This window comes from Manacus candei, unplaced genomic scaffold (assembly GCF_025592945.1).
Source record: "Manacus candei isolate 608988 ecotype Guabito, Panama unplaced genomic scaffold, ASM2559294v1 h1tg000028l, whole genome shotgun sequence".
Classification (NCBI taxonomy): Eukaryota; Metazoa; Chordata; class Aves; order Passeriformes; family Pipridae; genus Manacus; species Manacus candei.
In genome coordinates this window covers 1,363,106-1,379,525 of record NW_026138076.1, presented here as the reverse complement: position 1 = coordinate 1,379,525, position 16,420 = coordinate 1,363,106, and the positions used below count along the sequence as shown (strand labels likewise).

The following is a 16,420-nucleotide window of genomic DNA, read 5'->3' as shown; positions in this document are numbered from 1 at the left end:
TTATGACTTTAACTGTTCCATTACAGGTATCAGCTATTTCAGTAATATTCAATTCAAAGAAGCAGCTGATTCACCTTAAACAGTTCATAAAGATCTTCGCAAAGGTCCTGTACGAAGTTCATATCAGAAACGCGAGGAAGAACAAGATCTCTGGTCTCCTGAGAGAAAGGAACTTTTGCTTGAGGAAGCCAAGCCCAGTGAAAGGGATCTAATACAGGAAAACAGTACACTTAGTGATTAACAACAGGCAAAAATTAAATTCTTGAGCTGCCTGCTGCATGCTCTCAGTAACACACCACTTTTTCCCAACATGGTTTCCCCATACACCCCTTTTGGCTACAGTTGCAAGAGCAGCTTTACAGCTGCTAATCCTTTTTTCCAAACAGTAAAAACATAGTAAGCAATAAGTAAAAAAAGTATACAAATGAAACACTACAAGCATGAGAAGAGGTCTTTTCTAGTTTAACAATGCAGTTCCCTTTGGAGTAAAATAATAGCTGTAATAAAATAGAAATCTTTCACATGTTTGACTCATTTATGAATTAACAAAAAAGTAGCTACTATTTTTAATATAATTTTTAGGTTTTTAAAATGCTTTCTTAGCATGCTGAGAGAAGGTTCTTAACTTTTCACTCAATTGCTACTAGATGGTTTTTTCAAAACATATTGCAAGAGTAATGAACTTCCGTATGACCATTTTTTTTAAGTGCTCCCTTTCTTCTGCTTTGGGTAATGATTCATTTCCCAAGGCTCTGCTTATGAGTTTTGAGACCCAAGAGCCTGAGAGCAAATCTTACAAGTGAAAACTGAGGCAAAGTCAGCACTGAGTAACTTCTTTCTTCACCTTTTGCCTTCAGGTCTTTGCTGCACTTTTCTTCAGTCCCATCCTCACTTCTGATTTACTTAATGCTTTCTTGTTGCTCTTTATGTCTTCTGCTAGCTTTACTTCAGCTGAGCTTTGACATTCCAAACTCTATTCTTGCACTTTCAGGCAAAGTCTCTATTTTTTCAGAGGAGTTTCTACATCTTCTTTTTTTTTTTTTTTTTTTTTTTTTTAATTAATATACTTAATATTTGCACCCCCAATTCAGGCAGGAGTTCCCTGTTCCTCCATGCTGGACCAACTTCCTGCCTTTTGCATAGGCTGCTCTCTGGCTTTTAGAAGGTTATCCTTGATGACCAACCAGCACTAGTCAAGAAAATTTGCTCTATGTATTAAGAGGCTGCAATTTGTAAATGCCATGCTACAAGTTTCCTTTACAGAATTATCACATGCCTGTCGAACTGCACAAGAATACTAAAGGATCATGCAAGTTTAATACTTTTGATTCTGAAGTAATAGATGGTATAAAATAAGCCATAATTGCTGTGTCTCTAGAACAGCTACAGAAGTGACTGTAGCCAAGAGATATGTAGGACAGTAACTATTTAGTATCAATATATAAAGAGATTATACAAAGCTCTGGCTGGAGTAATAAACTAGCCTTTTGAGAGTCTAACTAGCCCACACTTAACTGCCATAACTACCTGCTTGGCTAATAGCCCTCAGAAATAATTGGAAACCCTGTTGGGCACCTCCCTCTAAACTGTAAGTAATCACAGATGTAGTCAAAAGCAATCTCACTTAAACAGTAATAGTATTTTCAAGTAGAGTAAAAATTGATAACTAAATATTAACATCTAGGAAGTAAGCTAAAGATGAGAACAAGAAAAAAATAACCTGTCTACTTGTCCACCTATAATAGTATTTTTCATTTTGAAACAGAAATTTGGCCATTAGACAGACAGCTTGCATATCCTTTCACCTAAGTAATTTTCCACCATGTTTTTCAAGAAAATACATGTGAAAAACATGTTGCTAAATTCTTCCAATTCCACCATCAGTCAGTTTACATACAGTACTACGCTTATAAGTGTCCACGTATTAACAACGTTTAAAAGTAAAAAATATGAAAATGGACTAAATCACATATGCCATTGCAAAAATGGCACTTGTTCCTAACTTTCTGAAGAAGAGCATGTTATTTAAAAATTCAATGTATAACTACAGTGATGATTTCTTAGTTTCTTACTAAAACAACCCAAATAAAAAATACTTCTTTGGAAGCTACTGTCCTGAAAGGAAGATGATAGAAGAATGCAATACTTACATGCCCTCCACTCATCAGGATGCTTAAAAGGAAATGCTAAACCATTGTCAATTGCAGCAATTTTAATAGATTCTTTAGTTATACTCCATTGGCTATCCTGTTGAAGGAATATTTAAAAAGTAAATGATATTTATGTGCTTATAAAAACAGTGAAACACTTTAAAATATTAAATAATATACTTTTTCCCTTCACTGGTTAAATTCAACTTAAACAATACAAAGCAGTATCCAAATAAACTCAAGTACATATAACTCTTACTCTAACCCTATTAAAGAGGAGCCCTTCCCCAAATACAAGATAAGCTGAGCACATAAAGAGCTGAAAAAATGTGCCTGAGCAACAGTGGGCACTTTTACTATTATTATAACCCAATCTAGTAAAGCCAAAATACAGAACAATATAAATAACTTCTAGCACTGTTCTATATAGACTAGTCTAAAGAAAATAATTTTTCCCTTCATTTTGCCTAGAATAATTTGCAGTTATCATATATCTTGAAACCATGCACCAGGATTAAAGGCATGCCCTTAATCCCCAGCAAGACCAAGGTACAAAACTAAAAAATTTAAAGAATATAAATTTCAATAGTACAATTTTCTTACCTTATCTGAAAGATCAAGTTCATCATCTTCTTTTTCGTACCTGACTAACCAGTTATCATTACCTCTGTCTTTAAACAGAAAAATGCATGTCACAACATAACACATATAAAGAAAGCATCATCTCAAGTGATACACAATGACTAATATTGTAAATTGACACTTCACCCATGTAAGTCAGGCAAAACTGTTCAAAAAATTTCTTTCCATCACAATACATGTGTTTTAGCTTTACTGAAATGTATAGGCAACTGATTCAGTGAATGACCACAAATGTACCAAATGTTCTTTGGTATGTAGTATTTCTTTAGTTTCCCTAAACACAGAATTAAAGTATAATGAAAGTATTTGCTTAAAAATATCAAGTAACATTTTAAAAGGGTTGTTTGGATTTTTTCATATTGCAATCCAAAGTAAATTATTTTAAATTTAAAATGCGACTTTCTGGCCTTCAGTTTTGAGAAAAGCATCTGAAATGTACTAAAAGTCTTAAACACCAGCTTTCAGCCAGCATTGCTTACCATTTCTGCCTTACAAAAGTAGATAGATACCAAGAGACACTAACAAATACCTGTGTTTCTGATGACATAATCCAAGATAACCAATCTTTCAAACTGTGACTGAAATTCTTTCCTTGTGTTCTCAGGTAAAGGATCAGTTTCAAACTTCCTGAGCCAGTAGTCAGCTTCCTTATATCCTTCAACAAACAACTGGAAGGAGCCAACCTGAAATATTAAGAAACAGCATTTGGAAAATACACTTGGGTAGGTCACATAAGTAATCTCAACTTTGAAAGTACATAATGAGTTTTTCTGTTAAAAGTTCAGAACACAGCAAGTATGACATTAAAAAAAAAAAAGATTACTAAGTGGTTTCTCTCTCATTCCTAAACTCAAAAAAAAAGGTAAGACTCAAATCATGAGAGTGTTTTTCTAGGATTTTTGATGGTTTTGGTTTTTTAGGTTTTTTTAAATCTTTGTTTAAACACTCACTGAGTTTACCAGGAACGAAATGTAGCCAGATGGCTCAACACAAATAAACAGTCAGTATTACAAGAAATAACATCTATTCTCTTTTTTCACTGGAAGCACTTGATTCAATAGTTCAGAGAAAACTGTAAAAATGACAAGAGAAAAATCTTCCTCTCTGATCAGCTTTTAACCATCACTGATGAGAACAGCAGCACTAACCACTTTTTTCAAGACAGATCCTTTTTGCACAAAATTGGCTGAAATACATTTCCCAAAAGAGTCCAAGGAAGAAAAGCTGAGATGGCATAGGCTCCATATGTATGTGAAACAGGAGAGGTGCTCAAGATTAAAATTCAAAAAAGAACTTATATTTGGGAAGTAAAATGCAGATAGATAAACACATGCAGACACATGGATAAATACAGAGCACATGGAACAACCACGCTCATGCGAAGCTTGCACAACCTGTGTCACGTGGATCTAAATTGCTGGGAACTGATACAAGTGGATTACACAAGCTGTATGGAACCTGTGCTTTAAAAGCTTAGGATTAGAACAGTGTAGTGATATTTTGGGGAACCAGTAAGGCTCATTAGGCCAGAAAGATGCCAGGTTTTAAGTCGGCATAGTCTGCACTCAAGACAAAAGGAAGGTAGGAAGAAGACAAAAATTCCCAAAAGAATAAAACAAACAATAGAAGGCAAAAAAAAAATTAGGAAAAAATTAGGAACTAGATAAATTTCAGGGAAAAAACACTGACAATATAAAAACATGATATTAAAAGGAAATGTACTAAACAATCAATAAATACAAAAAAAGAAGTGAAATGTACAACAAGTTCCAGCAGAAAGCTTGACTGTAAACTGAAACAAAAAGTGCCAAGATTATTAAAGTAGTTCAAGTGAAGGAATGATATAAAAGTGGATAGATTTTGCACAGAAACAGTCATATTTATCAAAATTTCAGACATTTAGAGGTAGTTTTCAATAAGCAACAAATGTTTTCTTCTACTGTTTAAGTTACTTATAAATACTCTTTTTTTTTTTAAACTCAAAGTTTTGTCTAAGAATCAGGAAGTGCACAAGGGACCTATTTTTCATCTTACCTTAGGAGGTAGTCCAATTCGATTAAATTTTTTAGCAACTTTTGGCACTTTCTCTAAAGCATACTTTTTTCCTCTTGACTTTGCACGATCTATTGCACTGTAATTAAAGGTCTCACTGACAAGCCAGACGACCTTAAAATATGAAAGTTAAACACAGCTCAGAATTCTTTATTATTTAAATTATAAATTTACATTTAATTTTAGGCTCAGTTGTCAAAAAAAGAAAAGTCAAAAAGGAAGCATCAGGCATTTCCAACAGAAATTTTATAGAGGTGAATATTTTCTATTTTACAGATCTCAAACAAAAATGGGAATTTTATATGCTGATTTTTGCAAATTTGCATCTCACCAAAACATGAGGCACAAAAGGTGTCAGAAAATACTAGAAACTGAAGTGGTTCCAAAGAAAAGATTCAATTTGGATTCAATTAAACTTATCCTTTAAAACAAAAGTCACAGTCACTATTTCTACACCAAACCACTGTGCCTTTGGACTTGCAACAGTTTACAAATGACAATACACAAGGATATCTACACAGCTGCAGTTCAGAGACTGTAGGGGTTTTTTATTCAGTAATTTATGTGTTTTAACTTTTACCTTAGTTTTAGGTACAACTCCCAGCCCCAGCTTCTCATCTACAAGATAGGCACCAGCTTCAGAGAGGTATCCCTGATTTGGAACGAGGCAGCCTCTGCCAAAGCAGCAAGGACAACAAATTTTGTGAAAATATTTGGTCCATTTTGGATTTAGATGTCCATAAGGCTCTTCAGATTTTGGTTTGAACACTCCAATAATTTTCTAAGATAAATAATACAAAATTAAAATATGAGCACTTTGAGTTGCAAAATTAGTTTAAAGATTAGTTATTTGAAAATACTGGTTAAATCCTATACACAGCATTTTACAGTTGCTCTTTTTAGATGATGAGATAATAAAACAAACAAAATGAAATGCTAAATACATTTATCATCAAATGCCTGTCTAGGATTAGTACAAATTCAAAATAAGCTCTTCACAAGAAAAAATCCAAACCAACTACTATTTTCTTTTCCAAAATATATTTTTCAAAATTTAAGAGGACTGCATTTTAAAATATAATTTTTTTTGTATTCTAAGTTTTTTAAAAAGGAGGTTACAAAAGTAGCTTTAAGAGCAATTTTCAGCCCACCAATTAACTCACTGACAGGTTATTTCAGATGGAGAAACAGTGGCTCCAGGAAAGTGACAAACATAAAGAACATTAATAGTTGACTGTTACATTTTCTCTTTTAAATCTATTTTCCTATTGCTCTGAGTTTGAATGGATCAAAAGCTTCTACACTCTGCAATTCCCAAGAGTGGTGTCATTTGCCACTTCTGTAGATTCCTCAATTTAAAGTCGACAATGGTTCACACCATCAGCCACCATTTATCTGCAGTAAATACTACATGTAGTAAATACTAAAATTAATCAGAGTGCTGTGTCCAATTTTGGACACTATGCTTCAAGAAATCTGTTAACACACTGGAGAAAGTTGAAAAAAAATGAGAATAAGCACAAAATATGTGAATAATGAAAGGTGGTATGAACAAAGGTTGTTTAGGCTAAGAGAAAATGAGGCCTTATGAACTACTTGACAGGTTGCTATAGGGAAAAAAACACATTTACTGTTGACAAGCCAAAAAATGATAGGTTTAAATCCCAGCAGATAAGTCACAAAGAAGAAACCCTTTAAGAGCAGCTCAAGACTGGAACAGACTGCCAGGTTCTGGAGTCTCCAAAGCAGGATGCAACTAACAGGAGGTTAGTTAGACATTTATCAGGACTCACGTTAAAACAATCCTGCTCCACAGCACAGGCACTTAATAGATGATTTCTCAAGGTGCCTTCTACATATGATTCTGTATTTGTTGACCTCAAAGCAAAAGATTATTACCAGACTAAAATATATAACCTTTCAATTGCCTGTGATGAACTCTGGCCTGCTGCATTAAGTCCGTGTAATGACTTTTCTATAGCTCACGTGGAATGCTGTAGAAATGCTTATCTTCATCCCTCCTCACAGCACAGTGGCAGGCAAATCAAATTCTTTCTAATAAATATTTAAGAACAACTGTTTAGGAAGCATTTTCACATATTAGTACTTTACTGAATCCTCATCAAAAGAGTGGACCTCTCAATAAGCTAAACACGGCCTGTTGTTGCACCAGTTCTCAGAGCTGATTGACACTCAGGTCAGGAACAAGTTTGCTGGCAGTCAAAGACTGTTGCAGTAACTGCTGATTTGGCTGGATTAGGGAGAGGATCCAACCAGTTGCCTTAGCTTCTAGAGAATTTTCACCCATTTTGTCCTAGACAATCTTGCTTTGCCCAAGATTGTCCAGGACAAAGTAACTACAGAGGACTTAATTCATTCAGTTTGGAAACAGATACACGAGATACCAGGCATTAGCAGCATCATCTGTCTCATCCATCTATTTTGATTCATTCCCAAAAATACCATTATTTGCATTCAAATTGTAAAATAAGTTTCCTATCAACAGAGAAAGGAAATAAATTGACAAGAATTCTCTTGGTCTTGGTATGCTGTTATCTATGACTGTAGATAAAACCATTCAAAACCAAGAACAAGTTGTATGCAACTGCAGACACAATTCAATTTAGACCTACAAAAATGGTTACACTTATAATCAATATTCTATGTAATGTGAAAGGACATCATGTTTTTGAATACATAACTATTTATTATTATTTTTTATTTTTAAATCACAACATTTGGTACACTATTTTAATAAAAATTACAATGTGAGGTTTAGAAATGTTAAAGTTATTTAATTTTTTTCTATTGAATCACATGTATCTACCTGCTTAAAACAAAGCTACCAGCTTTGCATTTCCCAGAAATGTTGTGGTCTATATAGTAGTACATTCCAAACCTCTAATTATCTCTTTTCTGAATCACTCTCTAGAAAATACTTCCTACAAAGTGCCCATTTGAAAAAGGAGCTTAGCTCATTCCATCACTTGCCTGGACTGTACTGTGCTATACTGTCAAATCTAGATATGGTTTCAAGGTTTCACTGAAGTTAGAACACCCTGCCAAATTTTGCGGAGCCACCACTGTTGAGGACCAGAGTAGAATCAGAAAGCTCAATATGTAGGACAAGCTAGCAAGGCCAGTCTTAATTTTGCCAGTCAAAATTAATTTACAGACTGACTCCATTAGCACTACCAATTAGCCAGTAGTTAAACTGCCAGGAAACTATTGCAGAACAATTTGTAACAGACACAATGCCTTGTATTTATTGGTTACACAAATACAGAAATATTCAATACTTCAGCAGTAGTGCTGCTTAAGTACAGAACTCCTTCATATCAGCATACAATTATATAATTTTTGTAAATAAATGCAAAAAAGCTAGCTTTAATTAGGTAAATTGATTTTTATCTTTCTGATAGACTCAAATCAGCAACTCAGATGACCTAATGGAAACAGCTTATTTTACCTGTAACTTGGCATTAGTGTGAGTAAACACTTCAGAAGCTGACCAGTAAGAAGGCTTAGCACTTCTTTAATGAGCTCCTTCCCAGCATAAGGAAGAGATTACTCAAGAAGAATAGAAGGCAACTCACGAAACTGGTCTGAAGTGGAATGATGCAATACTCAGTCCAACAGGATCTGAAATCCATTCTACAAATTAGAATAGCACTATTGACAAAATTAAGTTTTATGAGATCTTTAATATGGATAGCAAACACAGATAAGTTCTTAATTTATTGCAAAGAACAAAAGCAAAATTGAAAGTCTGCTAAGAACTCCGTATCATTATTCTCACAGTCCCATGTTGACAAATACTTCCATATTTTGTGATAAATCCTTCCTGACCCATATAAAATAAGTGGTCTCTTTTTTTAAATCATTTCTCCTAAATACTTACATTCAAATCAATGACCTACATAAAGGAGGAGGGCAAGTCACTACTAAGAACTTAACTAGGAACAAAACCAACATTTACTGCAAAAGAAAAGTAAAACCAACAAAAAAATCACCACATAAGAAGCTAGGAATAATATGCCCCATCCAAAATACTACAGTTATGCTTACACAAAAATGACATATAAGTAGTCTCTCACTAGCGCCAGGGCACAGTGAATGTCTCAGGCATCTGCTAATCACCAAAATCCAACAAAATCAAGTCTGGAGAAGTTTCAGAGAAAACAGATTTGCAGATATGGAAATACAGAACAAGTAAGATTCTTCTTTTCCCCTAGTAATTTCTCTACTAACTCTCTAAGAATAAAAAAAAGTCAACTGCACAGCATTAAGAAAAACTCAAAAAAAAGCCCACTTAATCAGTTGTAAAGTATTTTAGCATGACACTGTAGAATACTCTTCAGACACATCAAGCATTGAATTTTTGAAAAAGTATTAATTTAAACCAGTATTTGGTTATTACTCAGATTTTTTCCTATTGCACATTAAATAAGATATAAACCTAATTTAAAATACCTCTTTACAAATAGAATAAAGTTTGAATATGTGTATATAAGTACACAACCTGGAAATCTACAAAGATCTAAGCTACTGAAATCGGGAAGTAACGTAACGTTTAAAAAGCCAGATGAAAATTTGAAAAGGTTTTCATATTTACAGCATTGTATGTGATAGCAAGAATCCCACAAAGTCATCAGAGAAAGAATTCTTTTTCCCTCCAGTTTCAAAAAGAGAGAGACCCTCCTTCCCAACCTACTTTGGCTCTTCTCCAGCAGAATAAAGGGGATCATTACTAACAAATGTTCCTGGAACACAGGTTACAATGGAATAATGGAGCTGCAATGTGCAGTTTTCAGAAGATTTTGAAGGGTAACTCTGCCACCTCCCATAACAATAAATTCATTAATAAAATCATAAATTTACATATTTATTTATATTAAGTCAGGTAACTGTTCTAAAAAATCACTCATTCAAAAAAGTGTAAAAACTATGACCATAAAATTGGCATTAAAACAAACTAAACAACTGTGAAAATTAACTGACAAAACAGGAATATATTCTATAATGATCAATAATATGACTAAAAGCTAAACAGAACCCAAACTACTCCCTAAATGAAAGGGAAGTGACTGTTATGGGGATGCACAGAATAACAACAATCTTGAATATACTCTGAAAACCTAGGCACTCAAAATGTTACAACTTCCACATCCAACACAACTGAGCAACTGGGATCTTCAGGATTAATGAACACCTACATCTATCTAAGACCAGAAAACTCCTGATTGAGCTTAAAATAAAATCAGAGATGACAAATTAACAAAAGTTGAGGGGTTGGAACTCTTATTTTATGAAACAGATGGGTAGCAAAGTATTTCTAATTTAAAGAAAACAATGTGAAAATATGTCTGAAACATCATTTTCTGTTACTAAATATTGTTGACCAAATGTTACTTTTCAAGTCAGATACTCAGGTAACTGTTACTTCTCTGTCTCAAAGTAACCTTAGGACACTCCCTTGATGACCACTATTCAAGGTACCATCTACCACTATGGGAGGGGAAACCAAATTTTCCAGTTAAGATTCAGCAGGCAAGTTCAAGCAAAAAGGTAGATTTTATACCACTTCTCACCCATCTACCAGTCATATAGGAGAAAGGAGACATGACCTAAATAAAAGACTATCTAAAAAGAGAAGAGATAAAAATGTAGGAGGCCTAAACAGTACTGAAATCAGAAGCTCACTTGCGTCAAAAATCAACTAAAACGTACAGAAAACAAGATTTCGCACAAAGGAATTCCTGAATTGTTTTCAGATGTTAGAGGCCCTTTTATTTTCTCCATATTTATTTGATGCAGATCATTCAAACACGACAAAACTGCAGCAGAGAAATAATAGTTATTTTGCCTTACCTTGTGCTGCAAGACATAGAAATCTAATTATTACTTGCATTGATTTTTCCAACATCAGTGTTGGCATACAATAAATTATTAAACAACTTATTTAAATGAATTTCCATTTAAACAGAATTTTTAAATGTCCATTTTCAGTTCACTGCTGATAGTGTCCCTGACTGCAGTAACATGCTCACCCCTTTTGGATCCTTGGCAAAGTAACTCCCACTGGATCCTTGAGAGATTCTTTCTGGAAAAACTCCACATTCTATAGCTTGTTCTGTTCTCAGAATAATCTCTGCAAATTCTGGATCATCTAAAAATATATTCATATCAGCAATATGTCCTGTATGCCCTGAAAAATAAGAAAACAAGGAGTCTTAAGTGCAATTTGTACTACTAATTAACAGCAGCATAAATAAACACATTGAAAAGCCAACACCCCTCCCCTGCTGACACCCATTAAACAGCAGGCTGAAAAATCTGGTCCATTAAATCAGTGCAAGTTTTTCCACTGATTTATCCATGTCTAATCGACCTTTTGTTTAAAGTAAATCAGCCAAACCCACAACAGCAAATTTGAGACTACCACTGCTAAGTGTTTATACTTTTCAAGGATTAAAAAAAAAAAAAAATCACAAAAACATTTAAAGTCACAACTGTAAAAAAAGTGCTAAAGATTTTACATATTATCTGTGTGTCCTTCTGCAGAGAAACCTACCTGAAAGCAAACTGCTCATTACCCACTAACTATTAGGATGGTATCACACCCTTGAGTCAAGAGTTTAGCAACGTTCATTGTCTGCTGAGACACAATAAAGTTAACCCACTGAAAAATCTGTTACAAGTAGCACTCAAAAGTGGCATCAACATCCCCGTGGAGTACCACGTGCCATCACTATTCCAACATTAAAACATTGTAAGCAACTTGTAGTGTTTCTTTATATACCAACCAAAAGATCAGGTCTATGAAGACACTCATAATGCAAACTCTACAACACTACACAAACATTTAGAAAGACAACTAGAAAGGAAGTTGCCAGGATTCTATTCATCTTTCAATTTTTTCAAACTATTTATTCACAAGTTTTGAAACTGTAGATTATTGTACCTTACTTTTAAGGCTGGGATTATTCTACACGTTCACTGAGTGCGTTGTAATGGGTCTGTTTATTAGGGATCATTTCTGCATTAAGAAGCAGCTACATTATTCTAAATTAAACATTTACAGATAAAAGTCGCTTTTTTCCCATTTCAGCAATTGGAAAAATGTAACATACATCCTTCTGGAATGCAACTGATACAGAATCCACAGAAAAGATACCCCTAAACAGTTTGTGGAGAGTCAAATTAAAAAACTAAACACCTTTTTGTAGCACAGGACAGTCTTTGAAGTTTTCTAGAACACTAGCACTTGCGTGCAACGTACCACTCACAAATAATAATATGGCTTCCAAACAAAAGAACTATAAAGCATTAAAAAAATAGGAAAACCTTAGTATAAGTTGGCAACAGGAAGAGAAGCCTGAAAGCTAATAGCAGGTCATTCTTAAGGATCAACAGCTATGGCCCCTTGGATCAGAATCTCTTACAACTACTCGGCAAATACTGCTGTGATAAACTACACTTTGAGACTTCAGAGTCAGACAACAAGAGACAGGGAAAGAGTTCAAAGATTTCCCTGCACAAAGTATTTAAGTGAGTTACAGAAATAAACCCAAAGACCCACAATGCATTTATTTTTATGGAAAAAGTCACTTTGAATCAATGATTCTTATTACATATTCAAGCCTCGACTACCTCTACACATCCACATCACACACCGGAGCTGCAACTACTACATATTTCTGTCAGTGAAAGCAAAATGCAATATCCATGCTAAGTCACACTGCACATTGATCTTCCAGGTGAAGAAGACCTACAAATGAAGTTGTTCACATGGATTGCAGTTGTCTCTGCAGAAGATTCAGAGGGCAGTTTTTGATTTCTGTGCATTTATTCCACAATCTAATACTGTAGTCTCACTGCCTTGGGGAAATTCTTCAACCATGTCTTTTTTAACATAAAAGACAACTTAAGGAAAAAGCTGAAAGCAAAGAAGTCGCATTATGCTGCACAGTCAAGGAAGAAGAGAGAAATTTTTGAAACTCGTGCTTTGTTCAGTATTGCTACAGTGCCGTGAGAAAGCCTGTTACAACAGTGATGTCACCGTACAAAACCATATAGGCTGGCAAAAAAGAAACTGACACTTTAAAGTTTATCAACACTCTCCCTATGCAAATAAACCATCTTAATTGAAGGCAGTATTTGCTGAATGTGGTAGGGGGTTTTTTTGAGTTGGTTTCCTTTTCAAAAATCATTTTAATCAAGTTTTCCACTGAGAAAGTATGCTATATCACAACTTATTCCCAGTTTTATAACTAATCAAGGTTTCTCTTGCAATTACTCTAGAAAACTACTCTTCTCATTAAACTGCCACTAAGTAGACCAGGCCTCACACACACACAGTCTAACTACCAAGCTCAAGAACTTTTTTCAAATTAATTTCAAATTAATTTGCCCAAGACTGGGAAGCTGCTATACTAGAATGATGAAGACTCACCAAAGAAGATACAAATACAATCATTCACATATGCACCTCAGCCTGTTCTTCTATCAAGTGTACATGACATAAGCTAAACTCATACACTTTACAAGAGTAATATGTATTAAGTCCTTCAGCACTAAGCTAGATTTATACACTTTCAACATGAACATGGCTAAAGGTAGTCCCTTCAACCAATTCCATCTTTTCCAATACAAAGTCTCATATTCTGATCATAATTCCATTATGGAAACACTCAGTGTTCCAATAACATGCACAAATAACATCTGTTGCATGTTGGTTCCACCTGACTCGTGAAACAATCCTGTACCTTCAAGTGTTATACACACAAAAAAGTTAAGGACAGGGAAGCAAGGGATGAGATGCTGCAATCAATCACAGTTCTGATATTTTCTCACACATTTTTCGGGCAGATTCCAAGTAGTACCCTGCATTCGCTGTCCTAACTGCCCCAGTGGTGCAAGAGCCACCTCTAGTCTCCACTCTGAAGCATGAACTTCTTTTTTAAAGTGTTTTGAAGTTTTTGAAGTGTTTTTTGAAGTTTTTCTAGAAGTGTTTTGCTAGAAGCACTGTCTCCTTAACACATCTTTGTGGAAACAAGACAGGAGAACTCAACATTTTAATGGCATGTTCTCATTACAGGTGTGGACTACACTTGGGACCAGTGGTTAAAAGAAGAGATTATTCTTTCCTTATGGTTAAATTCTATGCGCTATTAAAAGCTTTCTGTGGCTACTAAAATAAAGTTACTAGCACAATTTATTTTGTTTAACTTGATAGAAGTTTTGTTTGCTTTTTTATTTATTTATTCAATTGTTGCAAAAGGAACAGTCTCGCCAGTCTCTGGCAAGAAATCCTATGCTATGATTACAATAGCAAACACTATGAAATGACAGAACTCCACAGATTTCAGTCAGCAAACCCATCCTAGATGTACACCTATTTAGAAACTTGCACAGAATCAAAAGGTTGTAAGCCTAAAGAAAAAAAAAGTAAGCAATAAATAACAAGTAATTTATGATTTTGCCAGTATATTTAGAATTAGGTAATGGCTACACTTATGCCTCTTTTCAAATTAATTATTAAATTCTTGCATTTCTGAACTTTCACATTATACTTCTCTCTTCAAGACCAGATTTCAAAACATGGAAAGATAAATTTCTATGAAAACCAAAGTTATGACAGTAGAGTCCACATCTAAAACTCCTAAAGCATGTGATGGTACAAAGTGAACATATGATTGTATGAGAGACTGAACGGTTGATGACTCAAAACAATTGCCCATTTGTGGAGGCAGCAGGGAGCTTTGCTGAGGCCAGGTTTGCAGGAGGCGAGTTTTTGGGTGTGTAGTGGCGATTCACACAAGACAGAGAGGGTGAACACCTACCACCAGAGGCTACAAGCCAAGCTTTGAGCCAGGTAAGCAGCAGATCCTGCGAAGTGGAATAGTGCTTTTTATCATGCCAATTGTGCTCCCTTACACACACACACAGTCCCCTTCACCCTGGGAAGGTCAGGTTAACACAGAGGCCTGAGGGTATTCATCCCTCCTGATGGGGCATAACTGGCTCAACTACGTTGATGTGAGAGGCAGTTGTCATGTCTTAGAAGGTATCATAAACCATCAAAGACCCCCAAAGCACCCCAGACTCACTTCTGAGGCCTTTCACCAGAGGACTGAAAGCTCCCCACCCCCAGGGGAGGTACCTAGGCGTTCCCACCTGTCCTGAGCATAAGGGCTTCCCTCACAGCCCACAGATCAAGACTGTGACCATCACTTCAAACAGTGGACATTGAAATGGCAACAATCAAGTCTTGTCGAAAGATTAACGGGTGGTGGTATGTTTCTACTCTTATTCTTTCTTTCTTTTCCCTTACACATTGTCTTAAGTGATGTTTTTATTCTTTGATATTGCTATGTTAGTACAGATAATAATAGCCAAAAGAGCTACGTACCTGCTTTCCATAGCAACCAAGTAGTTCTAAAATAAACTCTCTCTATATACATATATACACTTACAAACAGCGATCATTCACTGTCCTTTCATTCTAATCTACCCCAAAGGATCTATTAACAAGAGTCTGGGTTACCCTTGCCTTCTGGGGTGGGTTGTAACAGATTGGAACAAAGAACAGGCACAGACTGAGTTTTTTTTTTCAAGATGAAACTATGGGGGTCACAAGAAAGTAATCAGTGGGATAGGCGAGACAAACAGAAAACTTGATAGTTTGACAAGTGTTCAGGAAGTAGCATTAAGTCCCACCACAGAATGCAGTCTGTGAAAACACGCAAAGCCACAAGTTCAGAAAAACTTGACAGAAACAAACAAAGCAAGGCCCAACAAAACAGCAAACAGATAGGGAGAAGAAGTTAACAGTGGAGACACTCATCAAGATGTAAATGAGTTCGTGCAGCCCTGCACAGAGACACAAAGCAGTTGCATTTCGATCGATTCGCAGCACCTTCCCTTCACTAAGTATTAGTCAGTGAGCCCACATGACGAGCGAGGGCAACGCGTCTCTGCCCCTCGCCGACGCTGCGCCCCTGGGCACGGCACACCGAGCGCACTGCATCCAGTTGTGTTTGTGGCCCCGCTGGCAGCACAGAGCCAGGCAGGGGCTGCCTTCCCCCCTCCCCGGCACAGACGCCCAGCCCGACCCGTGCCGTCCCCCCCGGCCGCTCCCGCGGTGCCGCCGAGCCCGGCGAGGGCGGTCGGGCCGTACCTGCGGCGGCCCGGGGCTCCCTGTCCCAGGAGGCGCCCGCTCGGCGCCCGCGGCCGGTACCCGACGCCCGCAGGAGGGGCTCGTCCTCTCCATCCCCCTCGGGCCCCGAGTCCGAGTCCTCCGAGTCCGAGTCCTCCTCGAGCCCCGGCTCCCCGCACTGCCGCACAGCCCCGCCGGGGGCGGCTCTCGTTCCCTGCGGTCCCCGCCAGGGCGGCCCTGGCTGAGGCGCCGGGTCCGCGAGGAGCAGCAGCCGCTCGTCGGGCTCCTCGGCGCCCGGCTCCGCCATGGGCGGCGCGGCTGGGGCTGGGGCTGGGGCCGGGGCCGAGCGCGGCGGGCGGCGGCGCGGCCGGGCGGGCTGGGGGCTCTCCCGCCCCTCCGGCTGCGCGGCCCCGCG

General features: G+C 36.9%; 1 protein-coding gene across 2 annotated transcripts in view; it reads right to left on the bottom strand.

Annotated features, from left to right (window-relative positions):
* PI4K2B (phosphatidylinositol 4-kinase type 2 beta) overlaps nt 1–16,420 on the bottom strand; it is a 21,845-nt gene extending 5,425 nt beyond the window's left edge. For both annotated transcript variants that reach the window (XM_051789859.1, XM_051789858.1), the window contains exons 1-8: nt 16,027–16,420; nt 10,895–11,052; nt 5,425–5,625; nt 4,827–4,958; nt 3,322–3,475; nt 2,754–2,821; nt 2,151–2,247; nt 75–208 (exon numbers count right to left, since the gene is read on the bottom strand). In XM_051789859.1, coding sequence (XP_051645819.1) covers nt 75–208; nt 2,151–2,247; nt 2,754–2,821; nt 3,322–3,475; nt 4,827–4,958; nt 5,425–5,625; nt 10,895–11,052; nt 16,027–16,312 — 1,230 coding nt within the window. In that variant the 5' untranslated portion in view covers nt 16,313–16,420. The remainder of the gene's footprint in view (nt 1–74; nt 209–2,150; nt 2,248–2,753; nt 2,822–3,321; nt 3,476–4,826; nt 4,959–5,424; nt 5,626–10,894; nt 11,053–16,026) is intronic.